Raw genomic sequence first — 21,851 nt, 5'->3', positions numbered from 1 at the left:
TTTATATTGTGTTTATGACTTATAATTGAACTTACCTTTCTAAAATATTTTCTTTACCTGTGTATACATAAAATTGATTATTATTTTTACAATACATCAGTGTATATGCGTTTCTTTGGACCATATGTATGCTACAAGTTCATTGTAAATTCCTACGGCCCTCTCTCCCTCCTCAGATCAACCTGGCTGCTCTGCCACAACTACCCCTTTACTGAGTGATGCAGGCCTGTACTAAGAGTTTGAGTTTCTGTATTGCCCAAGGTATAGTTTTATAAAGTCCCCTTAGATGGACTTTAGAAAAACTGTCCCAACAGATGCCTTCATGCCTAAAAGAGGCATCACATTTCGGACAGTTATCTGCCAACTGGCTATGTAACAAGGGATCTGCTGTGGTAGATGTTGGTCCCTCTCTTCAGAGGGAAAGACTAATGTGTACATTGGAATACCGTCTCTGAATATGTGAACCTGTGGGGCTGAGACAATTCCAAACTGATGTGTCCGACTGTTAGGTTGTTTTGCCTATACCAGTAGTCAGAGTTGTTTGTAGTGTTCCCACAGGGTACTGCATACAAATGTTGCCCAACACTGGTTGCAGGCGGTGAGGATATATTGTAGAGTTGTTACACTAAGAATTTGCTTTACTTTTGTTCAACTAAAAACCATCACAAGGCTAAGCTCCACTAGGAAAGCAATTGTAACATGTCAGATATGGATAACTTCAGGCAGGAAGCCCTGATCATTTTAACAGTGGATCAACTGAACGAAATGTGTAAAGTCAAGAATCTCCCTGTTAAAGGAAAGAAAAATGAACTGATTGCAAGATTGTTGAATAATCAAAGTCTTGGTAGTAGGCCTGTCATACCTACTATCCCAGGAAATGTGGAAAATGAGAATGATAATTCAGAGTCTAACTCTAATATTGTTGAATAGTCAGAAGAGTCGGAGGAGTCTCAGGAAGAGAGCCCCTCATTACTTCAACAGGCCCTTTTATCTCAACCTGTAACCCTTTTACTGGCAAGTCTTGGGGACTCATCAGTTTCCCCATAAGAATGAGCAAAGCAGGCAAGGGAAGTAAAGAAGGCGGCTTTCCTGACCTCCAAAAGGCAAAACACGGTTTCCAAAATAAGCAAAAAGACTGGGGATCCCATATGAATCTATGAAAATGTTTCCTAACAACTGTTGTGGATCATTCAGCCTGCCTGCCTGCCATCTGTAAAGTGCAAGTAACTGAAACTGGGAAGGACACTTGGCTGGAGAGGAAAATACTGCCTGCCATCTGTAAAGTGCAAGTGACTGAAACTGGGAAGGACACTGGGCTGGAGAGGAAAATACTGCCTGCCATCTGTAAAGTGCAAGTGACTGAAACTGGGAAGGACACTGGGCTGGAGAAGAAAATACTGCCTGCCATCTGTAAAGTGCAAGTAACTGAAACTGGGGAGGACTGGGCTGGAGAGGAAAATACTACCTGCCATCTGTAAAGTGCAAGTAACTGAAACTGGGAAGGACACTGGGATGGAGAAAAGAAAAGAAAAAGGCAGTGTTTGGATATACAGAACACATTGCAACTCATGTTAGCACGGGCAGCATCAACAACCTAGAAGATGACTTTCACATAACCAATAACCAAAACAGAAACCACACAAGCACAGTGATGTGCACATGACGACAATGTACATTGGCATCAGGGTGCTCCCTATTCTTTTGCACACACTTGTGGCATGACTGCTGAAGTCATGCATGATATCAAAGAAGAATAATTGGGAGCGGGTATGGTGTGTTCCATTGTACCCGCCATTTCTAGCCTTGACTGGTTCACATTCAACTCTTGCAGAATACTTTTGATAATATACACAAGGTATTAGATGTTACCTGAAGTAATATATTTCATCATCCACCACCTTTGATGACAACGAAAACCTCTTAAGCCCTTTAAATTTCTTCATCTGTTTGTCGCTCTCATTGTAGCGACTCTCACAGAGCAGCACGTCATTCTCATCGATCTCAGTTGGCCGGCAAGACAAGAAGTCCTTGAAGCATAATACCCCGCATTTACCTGAGAGAAAAGAAAGTACATTACACGGAGGGATAATAAATGATGCAAGTGTGGTCTGGTGTGTATGACCAAAAAAACACATTACAAAAGAGATTTTTTTTTAAAAGACTTTTCTGGAAGCCAAGGAGGTCTCTACAACGAAAGAGTGTTCATACTTGGAAGAGTCAAAGCAAAAGCCATCCGGAAGTGTGAAATAATAAAGTGCCAGGGTTGTCTCTACAATCTTACAAAGAAAGACTGTTACTGGCACCCCTCTACATATGATCTCTACCACAGAGTATGAGGGATATAAGCACCCAGCACGGATAGTAACTCTAATCAGACTCCGAGACATTGTACAGAACATGCATCTTTCCCCGAAGCACAGTTTCCGAAATATGGCACCAAGCACGCGTCTTGGCCCTAATCAGTGTTAAGATGGATTTCCCAAATCAGCGCTGGTGGGAAGATTTTGGGAGACCACTCTATTATGGTGATGAGGGAAGACACTGATAGGTTAGCCAAAACCCAATCAAGATGAGGTAACAGAGCAGCAAGGCTTCGTCTCTGTATGGGTGTAAGAGTTGTCTAGGCTACAAGGAGTCCACGCCGAGTAACACTGGTAATTCCAGTGAGCATTAAACATGCAATTATTGATTATGTCTTTAGTTTGCAGCCTAAGCAAATAAAAATTACAGATCAGTATCGTCACACAAAACCTTGTAAAAGGTGTCCTGTCAAATGTTCGAAACAAAATTGTCGAATGACAAAAGGGTCGAATCAAAACGGCCAAAAACAAAAGGGTCGAATTTTTTAAAAAAATATATAAATCTTTTTTTTTGCTTTAGTATTGGTAAAAAAAGGTGTTTTTACACCAAAAACATGGATTGGGGGGGGAACCCCCACACAAAAAAAAAAAGCATTCGACCGTTTTTTTTCCGGTCGTTTTTACTCGACCCTTTTGTCATTCGACCATTTTGATTCGAACATTTGACCTATAACCCTTGTAAAACATACATACACATTAAATCTCAGGAGAAATTGCATATGAATCAATTACCTGCGCAATACAGGTGAGTAGTCTGATGCATAGAGAAACAGACAGAACTCTTTAGAATAAACACAAACAGCTTCCCTAATTATCATAAGTCCAAGCCTACATTGGTTTCCATAGAAAGCATATACTTCTTCAGTTAAGTTCTTATAGGAATAGCAGTGTCAGTGGGTATGATGAATACAAGAGTTCCAAAGTTAGATAGAAATTCAATAAAAGTTCAGGTAAGTACTCAACTCAATCCAAAACACTACGATAGGCCTAGGGAAGGATCCTTAGTCCAGGTATGTGAACTTGCCCCCTGGATCAGAGTTCTACAGATACCACGGTTGGAGGTTCCAAACATGCTTCCAGGTTTTTTCTTCTGGCTTTGTTCCTACCGCGAGGGTCGTGATACTTTGTTATACAGGATTTAGTTTTGGTCGATCGTGGTGCAGAGCAATTGGTTCCAGACAGCTTCCAGTTGAAGACCCAAACGAAGACAAGTGAAGACTTCTGTGGGAGAGACGGCTACGGCATACCTCACAGACACGAAGAAGACAAGATCTAAAGTAGGTCAGACCGGCCAGGTGACGAAAGGCGATTGCACAGTGGAGAACACAGGAGCAGCCTCTACACAGCTTCCCTCAGAGTGAAACGACTGAAAATGCAGGAGCAAGGGACTTGTGACACAAGCTTAAGTTCTGCCAGGTTCCAAGGCTCTTCTCGGAACAATGGCTTCAGCGAGATAGAGCAGGAGGGAGCCTGTCAGACCAGCGGTTGGTCCATGGACATTTCCGAAGGCTCAGCAGGCACGGATTCTCACGCAGGGGTAGAGACTGGTTGTTCCCACTGATCCAGGATATTAAGCACCAACAAAGGTATTCTAGCAATCAAGACTGAGGAGCAGGGCTTCACCAGGACAACACTGGTGTTGATGCTGGGCAGGGGTCATCAGTGGACTTCTCTTTTTCATTAGACGTCTTGGTTGCAATGACCTGCAGAACAGACGCAGGGCTCTTTTATTCAAAATTCAGGCAGGTATCAAGAAAGCCAACCAATGGTAAGGATCTGTACCATCCAAACTGCCTGGATTATCCAATGCTGGATAACCACTGGTAATTGCATCTCCAGAGCAACAGACTTTCTGGCACTAGAGATGTGGAATGTGACTTGATAGACCCAGCCTCCTCCTCTGGCTCACACACACACACACACACACACACACACACACACACATCAGCCCGAAAAAAAACACATCTTTCCCCGCGAAGGGCATTTTCATATAAGCCATTCCCTGACCTAAAAAGGCAGAATGAAAGCCAAAAAGCAATATGGCAAAAGAACAAGTGAAAAGCCACGTGGCACGGACATGTTGGGATACTAGCCACCTTAGGTTTGACATTTAAAGGAAATGCGAAAGGGCACAAGTACAAAAACCACAAAACAGCAATAATATCACAGCTGCCACCAGCCTGTTTTAGGCTTATTGTAAAAGTAACCATAAAGCCATTATATATATAAAAAAAAAAAGATAAGGAAACAAAGTATCTGTTAGGCAAAGTTTATATGCAGTACCCTTTGGGACCACTACACACAACTATGACTACAGGTGTAAGCAAAACCAACCGTTGGTATAAGTCTGTACTACACAGGTTTTGGTAGTGGAGCTGAGCAGCCAGGCTTATCTCAAGAGGAAATGTGAGCTGTAATGATGTTACAGAGGTCTACAATCACAGGTGTTCAAATAAACTCTTACTCTCAAGGTTTCCTGGTTAAACACATATTAATTTATTCAACAGTTATGAAACATTCACTAGAAGGAGGCAGTTAAATATCATACACAAATATACTTCAGTACATACACTAAGTTTGAGGCATTCAGACTACTTTGAAGGAGGAGCAACAAGGAATAGGTTATTTAGTACATGAAAGGCTACAAGTTATTCTTAGACAGTGCAAATATTTAGAGTTCACCAGAAGAGTCGATTCAATTCAATAGACTAGGCCAAAGTCAATGGGCTAAAGTCTTGGATAGGGTAAAGCAGTTCTGAAAGTGAAACGGAAAAGTCGGCACAAGTTCTTAGGAGTACTTTGTAGCAAGAAGAATTATATGCTGGGTCACAAGCTGATTAGGCGTGCGAGTTGGGAAAGTTTCAAGCACTTTCACTGCGAGAGGTAAATACTCTCAGTCTGGTTTTACAATACCTTTACAAATGAAGAAAAAAATGCAGCTGAGGACTTCTGTTCCTGGCAGTTCCTGCAGATCTCGCTGTTCCTGGGCCTCAGTTGTGGGGACAAGAGGGAGGACGTTGGGGGTCTCCTGCACTGCACTGGGACTGGTCAAAAAGCTGGCAAATGGCAAATGTTAATTTACAGTAGCAGTAGTCAAGCACACAAACTGGTGTCTTCGTCCCTGGTTCTACGGTCTCCTGCAGCACTCTGAGGAAAGTCAACCAGCTCTGAGGTGAGTATCCAGGTGTCTTACGGTTCAAGTTGATTGGTCCCACCAACTGAAAGGGAGAAGTCGTCCTTGCAGGGCTTCTCTGTCGAGATGAACTTAGCAATTCGGACATGCAGCAGGGCTTCACCGGACACACCAACGGTCCAGGAGTTGCAGCAGCTGTACTCTTCAAGCTCGTCTTCGGTTCTTCCGTTCCAGTGGTCGACTCTGCCTTTAAAGCCAAGAGACTTGCCTTTTATCCAGTTTCCCCACATTCACTCCAGCCTAGCTGTCACTAACCCAGCAGGTGTTGGGGAGGAGTTTGGCTTGAGCCTTCCTGCACCCCTTAAGCGCTTTACAATTAGTCAAGACTTCTAAGCACTATAGCACTGGGAAAGCTTTTTCATGCAAAAATAATCACACAGAGGCATGGCCAGTCACTAAATATAGATAGGTAGTATTAAAAATATAATGTACAAATAGATTAGTTGAAAAACACATGTAAATGTTATTCTGTGTAGTTTTAAAAATCAAATGTAACAGCACACGATAAAGTCAAGCTGCGCTAAATATAGACCAGGCAGGCTTGAACTGAGAACGTGGCTGACCAACTGGTCCTGTCAATCACAGGCCAATGTAGACTGAAAAACAGGATTCAGCACAACATAGTAGTAGAAAAGTGTTTTTCTGTAGAAGTTACTGGACCACATCAAATGAACAAGTTACTTTCTTACCTGGTAACGTTTTTTCGATGGGATGGTCCGACAACGTATTCCATATCTATGACAGGTAATGTCCACAGCTGTGCTGCTTCGGAAAATCTTTGGCGTCTGCGTCGATGACGTCGATGCGCCGTCCCCAAGGACCTCCTCCGACGGCACCCGATGTGATAAGTAGGACGCACGACGCCCATAGCCTCAGTTATAGTTTTTTCCCCAGAACGTGTGCCACCAGTTTTCTGCCAGTCAGACACACAAGGCCTTGTGGAACGCAAGCTGCAATCGCAAAAGAATTTCTGCAGCGGGGAAGGCAGGGAGGGAGCGATATGGAATACGTCGTCGGACCATCACATCGAAAGAACATTACCGGGTAAGAAAGTAACTTGTTCTTCGAGGGGATTGGGTCCTCCGACGTATTCCATATCTATGACAGACTCCCAAAGCAGTAGCAAGCAAGGAGGTGGGAAAGAATTTAGAATACAAATTTAGCATGCCCAATCAAATTGCGGAATAGAGAACTGCCTTGCCAAAGGCCAGATCTTGCCCTCTGATGGAATCGAGGGAGTAGTGACGTACAAAAGTATGTACTGAAGCCCAGGTGGCTGCATCACAGATGTGACGAATAGGAACTCCCCTCTGCAGGGCAGTAGACGCAGCCACTCCTCTGGTAGAATAGGCCCGCAAGCCAGCCGGAGGGTCTTTACCCGCGCCAAGCGGTAACACTCGGAGATAGCCAAAATAATCCAACGAGACAAATTCTGTTTCGTCACAGCTTGTCCCAAACGCTTTCCAGCGTAACCAATAAAAAGTTGATCGTCCACTCTGACCCGGGACATGCGCGAAATATAAAAGCTCAACGCTCTCCGAGGATTAAGCCGATGGAGCCTCTCCTCTTCCTTACCAGGATGTGGAGGAGGATAGAACGCCGGAAGAACAACCTTCTGGCTCAAATGAAAATCCGAAACCACCTTCGGAAGAAAAGAAGGACGAACTGCAAGGACAACCCTGTCCTTCTGAAACAAAGTGAAGGGTGGCTTAACTGAAAGTGCCTTCAACTCACTCACTCTGCGAGCGGAAGTAACCACAACCAAAAACACAGTTTTCAGAGTCAACAGCCTCAAAGGGCAGGAATGTAAAGGCTCAAACGGAGCACCCATAAGAAACTTAAGAACAAGGTTCAAATCCCAACCTGGCACCAAAAAAGGTAACGGAGCGAACACATTAGTGAGCCCTTTCAAAAACTGCGAAATTAAAGGAATCTTAAAATAGGAACACTCTTCAGACGAGCGCTTAAATATGGACAGCGCCGCCAGGTAACCTTTAATGGTCCCCACTTGCAAGCCCCTGTGGGCCAAAGAAAGCAAAAAAGACAAAACCATGGGAATGTCGAATTCAAAAGGATCCACATTCTGAACTCTGCACCAGTCGCAGAACTTTCTCCAACGGCACAGAGACTTTGTTGCCGGCCGCCTGGCCGAGAGCAACACCTCCATCAAGTCTTCAGGGAGGTCCCAATCCTTATACCTCAACCTTTCAGAAGCCAAGCGTGAAGATTGAGGGATCTGACATCTGGATGGAGAACCTGACCACCCTCCCGTGAGAGCAGATCGTCTCGGTAGGGAAGATGACGTGGAGGGCAGATGGACAAGTCTAGAAGGTCCGGGTACACGTCCTCCGGGCCCACGCCGGAGCAATGAGGATCATCCAGGAACCGAACCTCCGTAACCTCTGCAGTACTTGCGGGATGACTGGGACTGGAGGAAATGCGTACAGCAGTGGGAATGACCACTCCACCACAAACGCGTCTCCTAAGGCTCCTTTTGGAGGAAATTCCTGCGAGCAAAACCTTTCGCACTTCCGGTTGACACTGGAGGGGAAGAGATCCACTTGAGGGGTCCCCCAAAGGGCGAAGATCTCCAGGAGAATCTCCTGAGCCAGCTCCCACTCGTGAGAGATCGTGCTCTGCCTGCTCAGAGCGTCCGCCGTCTCGTTGTCGTCTCCGGCCAGATGAACCGCCGAGATCGAAACTTCCTGCTGGATGGCCCAGAACTCGAGCTGCATCGCCTCCCTGCACAGCGGAAGTGACCCTGCCCCCCCCCCTTTTTGTTGAGGTAGTGCATGGCCACCGGGTTGTCCGTCAGAATCAGGACACTCTTCCCGCTCACAGTCGGCAGAAAAGCCTTCAGGGCTAGCCTGACGGCCCTCAGCTCCAACAGATTGATATGGAGTCTGGACTCCGACGGAGACCAACGACCGCTGACTGTCAACTCGTTGGCATGAGCTCCCCATCCCGTGACGGATGCGTCCGTCACGATCGTCACCTCCGGCCAGGGCAGCCAAAATGGGGCCCCCTTCATCAGATTGCCCTCGACGGCCCACCACAGAAGGCCCCGGGCTACTGAGGGCGGCACCTGAACAGGGTCCAACAGCCCGCCGGAGGACAGACCACTGGAGCTTGAGTGCCCACTGCAAAGATCTCATCCGCAGACGAGCCTCTGGCACCAGAAGAATGCAGGATGCCATGAGGCCGAGCAGTCTCAAGAACTCGGACGCTGGGAGATTCTGGGCAAACTGAAACTTGTGCACCATCTGCTGAATGTGAAGAGCCCTCACCTGGGGAGGAAAACACTGCCACAGGGACGTGTCGAGCACTGCTCCGATGTACTGGAGCCGCTGCATTGGTGTCAAATGGGACTTCTTTAAATTGAGGGAGAAGCCCAGCCTGTGAAGGGAGTGGCAGGTGACGGACAGATGATTCAGGACTTGCTCGGGAGAGCTCCTCCTGATCAACCAATCGTCCAGGTAGGGGTAGACGTGAATCCCCCCCCCCCCCTTTCCTGAGATGCGCTGCCACCACCACCATGAGCTTGATGAAAACCCTCGGGGCGGAGGTCAATCCGAACAGCAGGACCCGAAACTGAAAGTGCGAGTCGCCAACCGCGAACCTCAGGAACTTCTTGTGCTTGGGATGGATCGGCACATGGAAGTAAGCATCCTTGAGGTCGAGAGACACCAACCAGTCCTGAAGTGGAAGGGCCTGGAGGACTTGAGAAAGAGTCACCATCTTGAACTTGTCCTTCCTGAGGAGTTTGTTCAAACCACGCAAGTCCATGATGGGTCTCAATCCCTCGTCTTTCTTCGAAATCAAAAAATAAGGGGAATACCATCCCTTGTTCCTCTCTGCTACAGGCACCAGTTCTATGGCGCCTTTCTCCAGCAGGGCTTGAATTTCCTGCGCAAGGAGCGGATCCGGACTCTTCAAAGAGAGGTTCCCTGGTGGATTGTCGTGAGGCCTCTGCCGAAAAGGAAGACAGTACCCGCGGGTTATGATCTCCAGAACCCACACATCCGAAGTAATGGCTTGCCACTCTACAAGATGCTGCGCCAGCCTTCCCCCAACCGGCGGACCATGGGACCTGGCCTCATGACTGAGTGGTAGCGGCTGCGGCGTTGCCTGAGGGCAAAGAGGCAACTGCCCGAGCGGCCTTGGCACCTCGAGTACCTTTGTTTCCACCTCTGGCACTCTTACGATGGCCTCTTTGACTGCTAGCTCCTCTCGCTTTACTGAAGGACGAGTAATAGCGAAAGGAACCTCCCCTCCATTGCTGTCCACTAGGACGAAAAGGCGGAGGTTGGCGAACTGCAGCACCCAACAATTTCGCTGCAGCTTTGGAGGTCTGCAACCTCTCAAGGCTCTTGTCAGCCTTGCTGCCAAAAAGGTGTTCACCGTCAAAAGGCATGTTGAGGAGCCGGGACTGCACATCAGGAGCGAACCCAGACTTCCGCAACCACGCAAACCTGCGCATTACGGTGCTCGCCGCCATGGACCGGCTGACACAATCCGCCAAGTCCAAATCCGACTGAACGGCCTCACACATGGCATCCTTGCCATCCTGAACCATAGCAAGGAAACCATCCTGTTCGTCCCCTTCGGGAATATGATCAGCCGCTAATGCAACACAGTTCCACAGAGTGTGCGTGAAACGTGACAAGGCACATATGGAGTTGGCCGCCTGAAGCGCCATACCCCCCGAAGAAAACACTTTCTTTGCCCAGCCGTCAAAACGTTTGTTGTCCCAATCCGGAGGGATGGTAGGATACGACGCCTGCTTTGCCGGGGCCTCCGGGGTGGGGTGCCTAGACAAGTAGCAGGGGTCGCTACTGGCTGGATGGTATTTTCGCGACAAAGACATACCCACTGCCGGGAGACTCTCCGGAGCAGTCCAAGCCGCCACCACCCTTCTCTGCAGAGCCATATGAAAAGGCAAAACCGGGTCAGTGGGAGGACCGAGATCAAGGATGTCCGCGAGATCATCCTGAACGAACTCCCCTGGGGGAGCTGACCAACCCAAGTAAACCCGAGACATAAGGTGCCGATATGAAGAATCGGCATGAGTGCCAGGCTCCAGCCGACAAAACTCCACCTTCGGAGAGGTGTCCAGTCCACTGGCATCATGCAGCGACTGCCTCAGGTCATCAAACTGGCTATGGCCCGAGATAAGGTCATCTGGAACCGGAACCAGGCCGCCATCAGAGCCTTCATCACCCTCTGAAATGTACTCCAGGCGGGGAGAGGTAGACCTCTGCAGACCAAAGCAGTGCCGGACCTTAGCCATAGCCTTTCTAGGGGCAAACCCTGTGCCACGGGCCCCTCCGACACCACCACCTCGAAAGGCATTGAGGGCGCCGAACGAGTCGGCATCGACAGAAAAGGCGTCGACGTCAGCTGCAACACCTCCAGCATTTGCAGCGTCGACGCAGGACGAGCGTGTCTCTCGACAACCTGGGCGCCGACGGCCCCTCGGAGGCAGAGCCTCGAGAGAAATCGTCAACGACCTCCGCGCCACAGGCGTCGATGTCTTCTTCGAAGACGGCACAGGATCACGCGGTCTCGAGCGCATCGAGGACCGGGAACGGGCATGGCAAGAACAGCTACCCTTGTCCGAGCGAGACCTCTCCCGCGAGCCGTGCCGACCACCCGAGCCCGAAAGCGTACGGGCGGTGTCTCTCGACCGGTGCCGACCGACCCCACTCGGAGGCGCGGACGGACCGGTGCCCTGCGATTCCAGAATCAGTAGCATCTGCTTCCCGAAGGAAGCCCATTCCTCCGGTGTCGCTTGCATGGAGGGATAAGCGACCCGCCGACGGGCGAAGACCTCGGAAGAGGACGGGGAAGGCGACATATGCCGGCGCTTCCTTGAATGCCCAGAAGAGCCGGAGGAGTGGCGAGACCGACTCCTGGAAGGAGACCCACCGGACTTCCGACGACGACGCGGAGAGTCACCCCTCGAGTCATCGGTCGAAAGCCCCGCAGACCTCGCCTTCCGGGGCTTAGACACCCGGCCTACCGACAGCTTCTTCTTGCGTTCCTGCAAGGCCTTTGCAGTGAGCGACTGGCAGTCGACACAGTCGTCCGTATCGTGGGCCTCCCCGAGGCACCAGAGGCAGGCGTCGTGTGAGTCCGTGACCGACATCTTGGACCCACAGTCCCCGCAGTTCTTGAAGCCCGGACGCGGGGTCCAAGATGAGAAAGACATCGCCACAAACAGGTCTTCACAACAAACCGAACAGGTTCAACGAACCGAGAATAGAAAACAGCAAACTCCAACGAGTCGAGGCGTACCGAGATTCACGAAGCGAACACGTTCGCGGAAAAAATGGAACTGAGGCTATCGGCGTCGTGCGTCCTACTTATCACATCGGGTGACGTCGGCCGTCGGATCGGTCCTCGGGGACGGCGCATCGACGTCATCGATGCAGACGCCAAAGATTTTCCGAAGCAGCACAGCTGTGACATTACCTGTCATAGATATGGAATACGTCGGAGGACCCAATCCCCTCGAAATAATTTTATGGAGTTAATGTTGAGAGAATGGCCGGAATATGTGTTTATGTATGAATGTTTATAACATAGTAAATTATGACAAACAAGAGCGACAAATTATTCCAGCTAATACAGTATTATGTAAAGTAGGGAACCTGGCCATGCAACACTGGAGACACTGCAGCATCCCTTGTATGGCAAGAAGAACAAGTTTGGAGGAGCTCTGCAGGAATCCAGTGACCAACTGAAGAGTATTTAAGCTGCAGGCCCAGGAGTAGTCATCAGGACCTTGGAGGGAGCCAGCGACGACGACTGAATGCCGGCCTCAAATGGCAGAGTCCTCTGCAATTTCCCCAATCCTCATGATCAGTAAAGATTAAAGTATTATAATCTGCAAGACAGACTCATGGCTTTTGATTCCCTAGAGGGGTGCATTTACTCCGGTTTATGGGTCCCCTGTATTTAAAGGGCGCCCCTGTAAAGTGGGGTTCGCTTTCAGTGGTGACCCCTTGACGTGTTACTTAGTTTCCTGTGCTTTGTGAAGCCCCAAGCAGGTCAGCCACGCCCAACCGTAGTGATTAGACTCCTAACTTAAAAAACCCATGTATCCTGAACAACTTTAGTAGAAGCAATTTTAAAAGAAATCCTTTCTGCTCACTGGAACAGGGCGTGGCTCCAGAACGACCGGCATGGGGACTTCATAACAGAGGGAAACTCAAGTGAACAACGCCCACCTGAGTATGCTCTTGCAGGTGATGACAACATGGGAACATGTATGTGATATGGTGATAGTGGTGATGTGGGTGGTATTATGGTGATGTGATTGTTGTATGAGGTCAGTGGAAAAGATGGAATAGGACTTTTGCTGATGTAGTATTGTTGATGAAGTATAAAAAAGGACTTTTGGTGATAAGTGGGTCATGTATTGAAATTGTCACCTATTTGTTTTTCTACTTTTTATAATGGAAAGGAAAGGGTTCCCCAGCTTATAAGGACTGGGAGGTAAGGGATCATCCGCCGCCATACAAGTTGAGAAGGTAGTACCGCACAGTATTCTTCTTATGACGATAAAAGCAATAAGTGCTATTAGGTAGTGGCTCGGTATAAGGAATGGGCCTGGATCTTAGTCTTTTGTATTTTCTCGTGCTGTCTTTTGTGGTAAAAAAAGGAAGGAAGGTGGATGAGTCGCGGTGTGTGTGTATGTGTGAAATCAAAGTGAAGAAAGTGTCAAAATGGGTGGGGGAAAAAGTGGGTTGATCTGTATTATTGAAGCACATGCAACATAGCAGTAGGGGTTAAGTGAAGCATTAGGGACGCGCAACATTATGGTGGAAGGAACTCCAATAAAACACATGCATAGGGTTCTGCTACTGTGTTGTGACAGAACAAAAACAATTGACAGTAGAAACAAAAGAAGGGTGGGACGGCCTGCGCCTGGCCAGAGCAGGGCTCCCATAAAAAACATGCTCGAAAAAATATCTATCTTTGTAGCAGCAAAATATGAAGGGAACAAGTCCCAAAAAAAAAGAAGAGATTCTAGATCTCTGTAAATTAGTTGAGGATATGGGAGATCAGGAAGGTGAAAAAGAGATCAAATGTAAGGGTATATACCCTGTAACGCCTAAACCTGCAGTAGGGTATTACCACCCGGTTTATAAGCCTCCAGAGGTAGAGAGAGTGTCAACAGGATTATCATTGATTAGCAACTAGGGGGATTGGGGGGACTCGAGAGCTTTTGCACCTCCATATAACCCATCCACAAGCTCTAATATGCCCGTAGCATTAGTGTACCCAGAGGGTCCACAAGTAGACTTTGACAATGAGCGAAGACCATTGCAGGAAAGGTTGGTAAGGTTACAAGTGCCTGAAGAAGTATCACCAGAAATAAGGGTACCGGTGCAGAAAACGGGGGATTGGAATTTGGGAGATTTTTTGTTCTGTTTAAACCCTGGAGCAATAAGAAATGTTTGTGTTGCAAAAGATGATGGGCAGAGTGTATGGGTAGTCTTGGGACAAGAAGTAGAACAAGCAAGGGATAATAGAGGGGAAGATCAAGGTGGTAGAAATAATGAAGAGGCAGGGCAAGAAGGAGATCAAGGAGAGGATGCAGTGAGAACCCCGTCCCAGCCACAAGAGGCAGTGGGGAGGGACAGACCAGGAAATAGACCAGATTTAATCATGGTACTACAAGATCAGAAGAATACTAAAGGGGTGCAAAACAAAATAGAAATGCAGATGCCTCTAAAACATAAAGAAGGAGGGATAACACAGTATGTGCCATGGCCTCAAAAGGACAAAAATAATGTGATTAAAGCTCTCCCCCAGCTTATAGATGGAGCTAGTAAATGGATCTATGAATTTGAAAAACAGCAAGGGTAGCTTTAGCAGTAGGAGACTAAGAGTTTACTGGTCACCATAGTCGGGGACCAGGCTGGGGACATATGGGCAAGGGCTGGACTAAGTCTTGAAGATAATGAACATGATGGAGAAGCCTTTGATGAGGTAAGGGCAAGGGTATGGGATGCCCTACGAAGGATGTACCCATATACCCCTGACTTCCATTCTTTAATGCAGTGCACAACGGGTGATGATGAGGACCCAGTTAGGATTATTCGTAAGTTACAGGAAATGTGGAGAGTTGAGACAGTACCATTTTTCTATTTTATTGTAAAGAGGGGACTACCAAAAGAGGTCCAGAAGGCACTAGATAAAATTGTGGGAATTGAAGCCAAAGGGTGACCAGAGATACAAAGCATAATAGTCCACAATTGTAAGAGAATCAAGAAGCAGGGCAAGGAGACAGTCCAAAAGCCGCAAATAGACGAGGCAAAACTAGTGGAAAAGAAACAAAATTAGGTTGTCATTCAAGCACCAGTGAAGGCACCGGCTCAGGGGGAAAGGACAGGAGATACTGGGAAATTGGGAATGCCACAACTGCGGCACTATGGGGTGTAGGAGGACAGGGACAAAGGGGTGGGGAGGGGCAGTACCCCAAACCACAGTGGCGATATGAAGGAGTACCAATGGGAAAGGGAGGATTTTGAGGAACAAGAGCAGGAGGCTTTGGGAGGATACGGCCTCAGGGAGGAGGATTGGGACTATCACAGTGCTGGTATTGCGGGAAAGGGGGGCATTTTGCAAGGGAGTGCAGGAAAAGGCCTGGGATGAGATTTAATTATGGGCCTTCACCTTCAGGGCAGGGATTCCAAGGGCCTAAAAAAAGAAGACAACAGCAATTCGGGTGAGGGGGTCAAACATTAGTCCCCTTATGGGGCAGACAGGCCAGGTCAACATGGGCAATAACTACAGCAGAGTGAGGGAACACAGTTTAACATAATGGCAGGGGGAACAGGCGCCCCCATTCCTAGGAGTGACGGGCGGCTCTTTTTCATTCCACGGGACAAATACATATTCGGATTAGGACAGCCCACAGAAAGCATTTGCATGTCCAATCCTATTGATAACCGCAGACCCTGAAGAGGAGCCCTTGGTGGAAGAGGAAATAGGAAACAGGCAATTTATATTTATGGTAGATTGAGGTGCAACTAAATCATGCATCATGGAAGGGAACTTTCCATTATCAGGTAAAAACTCTTTACATGCAGGGATTCTCTTGGGCTATTTCTACAGTTCCATAGACTGAGGAGCTGGATATAAAAGTAGGAGGGGAGGTAGTACGAGCCCTTGTTATATTCATAGAGTTCCTCAGTGAACTTGTTGGGTAGGGATCTGCTCAGAAATGTATCAGTCACAGATCAAGGGGTAGTGTGTTCCACTGCATGAATGTGTGTAGCTCAAGCAATGGTAATAATCAATGTAATAGCAAGGGAGTCAGTAGTACATGGGGTTCCTGTGGTGCTAGGTATATATTTTGTTATGGTATTAAGGTATTAGTAAACACAGTGCCTCAAAGTGTTGGCAAGTACTTACAGATTTTATTTTCTGACCCATGGTGCCACCTGAGATGGTGGCAGGGACAATATTGTAATTAGATTTGCAAGGAATAGTACTGTCAGAAAAAGAGTAGTCCTAATTTGAACAGACCAGGACAGGTGCGAGTGGCGCACAAAATATTATGTATAGACCCGACAGTACAATTAAAGGAAATGACGGATAAGGAGTTATTTGAGGACAGTGGACAAAATGGGGAGATTATTTTGGGAATCTGCATCCCCTGTGATATCATGGTGCAGTATAAGGAGGTACAGTGCCCCCTGATGGCAATAGTAACCCAGATGTTTTTTTTTTTTTAGTAGGACATGAGATATGTGCCAGCATAATTATGGACTGTTAATTCACACGATGTTGGCATTCTGAGAGCTGTGACACCTGTACAGATTACATTGAAGTAAGGTGCTTAGCACAAATCATCCAGTATGTGGATGATCGGTTGGTATGTAGTGAAAAGGATCATCGGTGCAGGAGGGATTCTGTTGCATTATTGAAATTGCTGGCTCACAAAGGGTACAAGGCGAATAAAAAACGAAGAACAAGTTACTCTCTTACCTGGTAACGTTCTTTCAATGGGATGGTCCGACGACGTATTCCATATCTATGACAGTAATCACCACAGCTGTGCTGCTTCAGAAAATCTTTCGGCGTCTACGTCCTGCGTCGATGACATCGACACGCCGCCCTCGAGGACCTCCTCCGACGGCCGACGTCACTGGATGTATAAGTAGGACGCACGACGCCCGTAGCCTCAGTTGTAGTTTTTTCCCAGAACGTGTGGCACCAGTCTTCTGCCAGTCTGACCACACAAAGCCTTGCGGAAACGTAAGCTGCAATCGCATAAGAAATTCTGTAGCGGGGAAGGCAGGGAGGGGGCGATATGGAATACATCGTCGGACCATCCCATCGAAAGAACGTTACCAGGTAAGAGAGTAACTTGTTCTTCAAGGGGATTGGGTCCTCTGACGTATTCCATATCTATGACATACTCCCAAAGCAGTACCAATGCAAGGAGATGGGAAAAGAATTTAGAAAACAGAAAATTAGAATGCCCAATCAAATTGCGGAGTAAAGGACCGCCTTGCCAAAGGCCAGATCCTGCCCCTGGATGGAATCGAGGGAGTAGTAACGTACAAAAGTATGTACCGAAGCCGAGGTGGCTGCATCACAGATGTTACGAATAGGAACACCCCTCTGTAGGGCAGTAGAGGCAGCCATACCCCTGGTAGAATGGGCCCGTAAGCGAACCGGTCGGTCATTACCCGCCAAGCGGTAACACTCCGAGATAATAATATATCCAGCGAGACAAAGTCTGTTTCGTCACAGCGTGTCCCAAACGCCTTCCAGCGTAACCAATGAAGAGTTGATCATCCACTTTGACCTGGGACAAGCATGAAATATAAAAGCTTAACGCTCTCCTAGGATCAAGCCTAGCCTATGGAGCCTCTCCTCTTCCTTACCAGGATGTGGAGGAGGATAAAACGCCGGAAGAACAACCTTCTGGCCTAAATGAAATTCCGACACCACCTTCGGAAGAAAGGAAGGACGAACTCTAAGGACAACCCTGTCCTTATGAAACACAGTGAAGGGTGGCTTAACTGAAAGTGCCTGTAACTCACTCACTCTGCGAGAGGAAGTGACCGCAACTAAAAATACAGTTTTCAGAGTTAACAGTCTCAAAGGGCATGCATGCAAAGGCTCAAACGGAGCACGCATCAGAAACTTGAGAACAAGGTTCAAATCCCAACCAGGCACCTGGAAAGGTGATGGAGGGAACACATTAGTGAGCCCTTTCAGAAACTGAGAAATTAAAGGAATTTTAAAATAGGAACACTCTTCAGACGAGCGCTTAAATATGGACAGCGCTGCCAGGTAACCTTTAATGGTACCCACTTGAAGGCCCCTGTGGGCCAAAGAAAGCAAAAAAGACAACCATGGGAATGCAAAAGGATCCACATTCTTAACCCTGCACCAGTCGCAGAACTTACGGCAACGGTACGGGGACTTTGTTGCGGGCCGTCTGGCCGAGAGCAACACCTCCATCATGTCTTCAGAGAGGTCCCAATCCTTATACCTCAACCTTTCAGAAACCAAGCGTGAAGGTTGAGGGAACTGACCTCTGGATGGAGAAACTGACCTCTGGATGGAGAACCTGACCCCAATCCCGTGAGAGCAGATCGTCTCGGTAGGGAAGACGACGTGGAACACAGATGGACAAGTCAAGAAGGTCCGGGTACCACGTCCTCCGGGCCCATGCCGGAGCAATGAGGATCATCCGGGAACCGAACCTCCGTAGTACTTGCGGGATGACGGGGACTGGAGGAAACGCATACAGCAGTGGTAATAACCACTCCACCATGAACGCGTCTCCTAAGGCTCCTTTCGGAGGAAATTCCCGCGAGCAGAACCTCTCGAACTTCCAGTTGACACTGGAGGCGAAGAGATCCACTTGAGGGGTCCCCCAAAGGGCAAAGATCTCCAGGAGAATCTCCTGAGCCAACTCCCACTTGTGAGAGATCGCACTCGGCCTGCTCAGAGCGTCTGCCGTCTCGTTTTCGTCTCCGGCCAGATGAACTGCCGAGATCGAAACTTCCTGCTGGATAGCCCAGAACCAGAGCTGCATCACCTCCCTGCACAGAGGAAGGGTACCCTGCCCCCCCCTATTTGTTGAGGTAGTGCATGGCCACCGTGTTGTCCGTCAGGATCAGGACATTATTCCCACGCACAGTTGGCAGAAAAGCCTTCAGGGCTAGCCTGACGGCCCTCTGCTCCAACAGATTGATATGGAGTCTGGACTCCGACGGAGACCAACGACCGCTGACTGTCAACTCGTTGGCATGAGCTCCCCATCCCGTGAGGGATGCGTCCGTCACGATCGTCACCTCCAGCCAGGGTAGATTAAATGGAGCCCCCCTCATCAGATTGTCTTTGACGGCCCACCACAGAAGGTCCTGGGGGACCGAGGATGGCACCTGAACAGGGTCCGACATCCTGCCGGAGGACTGAGACCACTGGAGTGCCCATTGCAAAAATCTCATCCGCAACCTGGCCTCTGGCACCAGAAGAATGCAGGATGCCATGAGGCCAAGCAATCTCAGGAACTCGAACGCTGGGAGACTGGGCAAGCTGAAACTTGTGCACCATCTGCTGAATGTGATGAGCCCTCACCTGGGGAGGAAAACACTGCACCAGGGGTGTGTCGAGCACTGCGCCGATGTACTGGAGACTCTGAGTTGGTGTCAAATGGGACTTCTTTAAGTTGAGGGAGAAGCCCAGCTTGTGGAGGGAGTGGCAGGTGACTGACAGATGATCCAGGACTTGCTCGGGAGACCGCGCCCTGATCAACCAATCGTCCAGGTAGGGGTAGACGTGAATCCCCCCTTTCCTGAGGTGCGCTGCCACCACTACCATGAGCTTGGTGAAGACCCTCGGGGCGGAGGTCAATCCAAACGGCAGGACCCGAAACTGAAAGTGCGAGTCGCCAACCGTGAACCTCAGGTACTTCGTGTGCTTTGGATGTATCGGCACATGAAAATAAGCGTCCTTGAGGTCGAGAGACACCAACCAGTCCTGAAGTGGAAGGGCCTGGAGGACTTGAGAGAGAGTGACCATCTTGAACTTGTCCTTCCTGAGGTGTTTGTTCAAACCGCGCAAGTCCATGATGGGTCTCAAACCCCTGTTTTTCTTGGAAATCAAAAAATAAGGGGAATACCATCCCTTGTTCCTCTCCGCTCCAGGCACCAGTTCTATGGCGCCTTTCTCCAGCAGGGATTGAATTTCCTGCGCAAGGAGCGGATCCGGACTCTTCAAAGAGAGATTCCCCAGTGGATTTTCTCTAGGCCTCTGCCGGAAAGGAAGACAGTAGCCGTGGGTTATGATCTCCAGAACCCACACATCTGAAGTAATGGCGCTCCTCTCTGCAAGATGCTGCGCCAGCCTTCCCCCAACCGGCGAACCATGGGACATGGCCTCATGACTGAGCTGAAGCGGCTGCGGCGTTGCCTGGGGGCAAAGAGGCAACTGCCCGAGCGGCCTTGGCACCTCGAGTACCTTTGTTTCCACCTCTGGCACTCCTACGGTGGCCCCTTTGACTGGCAGCTCCTCTCGCTTTACCAAAGGATGAGTAATAACGAAAGGAACCTTCCCTCCATTGCTGTCCCCTAGGACGAAAAGGCGGAGGTTGTCTAACTGCAGCACCCAACGAGTTCACTGCAGCTTTTGAGGTCTGCAACCTTGCTGCCAAAAAGATGTTCCCCGTCAAAGGGCATGTTGAGGAGCCGGGCCTGTACATCAGGAGCAAACCCCGACTTCCGCAACCACGCAAACCTGCGTATCACGGTGCTCGCCGCCATGGACCGGCTGACGCAATCTGCCATGTCCAAACCCGACTGAACAGCCTCACATATGGCATCCTTGCCATCCTGAACCATGGCAAGGAAACCATCCCGTTCGTCCCCTTCAGGAATATGTTCAGCCGCTAAGGAAACAGTTCCACAGAGTGTGCGTGAAACGTGACAAGGCACATACGGAGTTGGCCACCTGAAGCGCCATACCCCCTGAAGATAACACTTTCTTCGCCCAGCCATCAAAACGCTTGTCGTCCCTATCAGGAGAGATGGTAGGATACGACGCCTGCTTTGCCGGGGCCGTAGCCGTCTGCACCACCAAACTCTCCGGAGTGGGGTGCTTGGACAAGTAGCAAGGGTCGATACTGGCTGGGCGGTATTTTCGTAGCAAAGACTTGGCCACTGCCAGGAGACTCTCCGGAGCAGTCCAAGCCGACGCCACCCTCCTTTGTAGAGCCATATGAAACGGCAGTACCGGGTCAGTTGGTGGATCAAGGTCGAGGATATCCGTAAGGTCATCCTGAAGAAACTCCCCTGGGGGAGCAGACCATCCCAAGTACTCGGTGATCCTCGACATAAGGCACCGATACGAGGAGTCGGCATGAGTGCCAGGCTCAGGCCTACAAAACTCCACCTCCGGAGAGGTGTCCAGCCCACTAGCATCATGCAGGGACTGCCTCAGGTCCTCAAATTGGCTATGGCCCGCGAGAATCTCGTCTGGAACCGTATTAGGAACCATGCCATCATCAGAGCCCTCATCCACCTTTGAAATAAACTCAAGATGGCGGTAAGAAGGCACAGAATGTGAACCAAAGCCATGCTTGACCTTGGCCAGAGCCTTTCTAGGGGGTTCCACCGACCTCGGGGTACCCCCGTCGACACAGCCTCGAAAGGCGTCGAGGGCATCGGCGTCGACGCCGAAAGCGGCACCGACAGCATCGATGGCGTCCACACAGGCCTCGAGGCCGGAGCCCCGAGCGTGTCCTTCGGCAGCCTGGGCACCGACGACTTCTTCGGAGGCGGGGCATCAAAAGAGTTAGTCGACGACCTCGGCGCCACCGGCGTCCACGTCTTCCTCGAAGACAACACAGGTTCACACGGTCTCGAGCGCGTCGAGGACCGGGACCTGGACCGGGAATGACAAGAACAATTCCTCTTGTCCGAGTGGCACCTCTCCCGCGAATCGTGCCGACCACGCGAGCCCGAAGGCGTGCGAGCGGTGTCTCTCGACCGATCACGACCGACCCCACTCGGAGGCGCGGAAGGACCGGTGCCCTGCGATTCGAGAATCGCTAACATTTTCATCCCGATGGAAGCCGATTCCTCCGGCGTCGCCTGTTTTGTAGAGTAAGCGACCCGCCGATGGGCGGAGTCCTCGGAAGAGGACGGGGAAGGCGACTGATGACGGCGCTTCCGGGAGTGCCTCAAAGACGCAGAGGAGTGGCGGGACCGACTCCGGGATGGAGACCCACTGGACCTCCGACGATGCGGAGTGTCGCCTCT

At 49.4% G+C, this 21,851-nt stretch overlaps 1 protein-coding gene across 10 annotated transcripts in view; it reads right to left on the bottom strand.

Annotated features, from left to right (window-relative positions):
- The window catches only part of PBRM1 (polybromo 1), a 1,258,882-nt gene that overhangs the window by 438,750 nt on the left and 798,281 nt on the right, over positions 1–21,851 (bottom strand). For all 10 annotated transcript variants that reach the window (XM_069643172.1, XM_069643175.1, XM_069643176.1 and 7 more), the window contains one exon: positions 1,870–2,053. In XM_069643172.1, the coding sequence (XP_069499273.1) occupies positions 1,870–2,053 (184 nt within the window). The remainder of the gene's footprint in view (positions 1–1,869; positions 2,054–21,851) is intronic.

This window comes from Ambystoma mexicanum, chromosome 2p (genome assembly GCF_040938575.1).
Source record: "Ambystoma mexicanum isolate Mex_15411 chromosome 2p, UKY_AmexF1_1, whole genome shotgun sequence".
NCBI classification, from domain to species: domain Eukaryota; kingdom Metazoa; phylum Chordata; class Amphibia; order Caudata; family Ambystomatidae; genus Ambystoma; species Ambystoma mexicanum.
The sequence above is the reverse complement of the archived record's forward strand: the minus strand, read 5'-3'. Positions and strand labels throughout refer to the sequence as shown.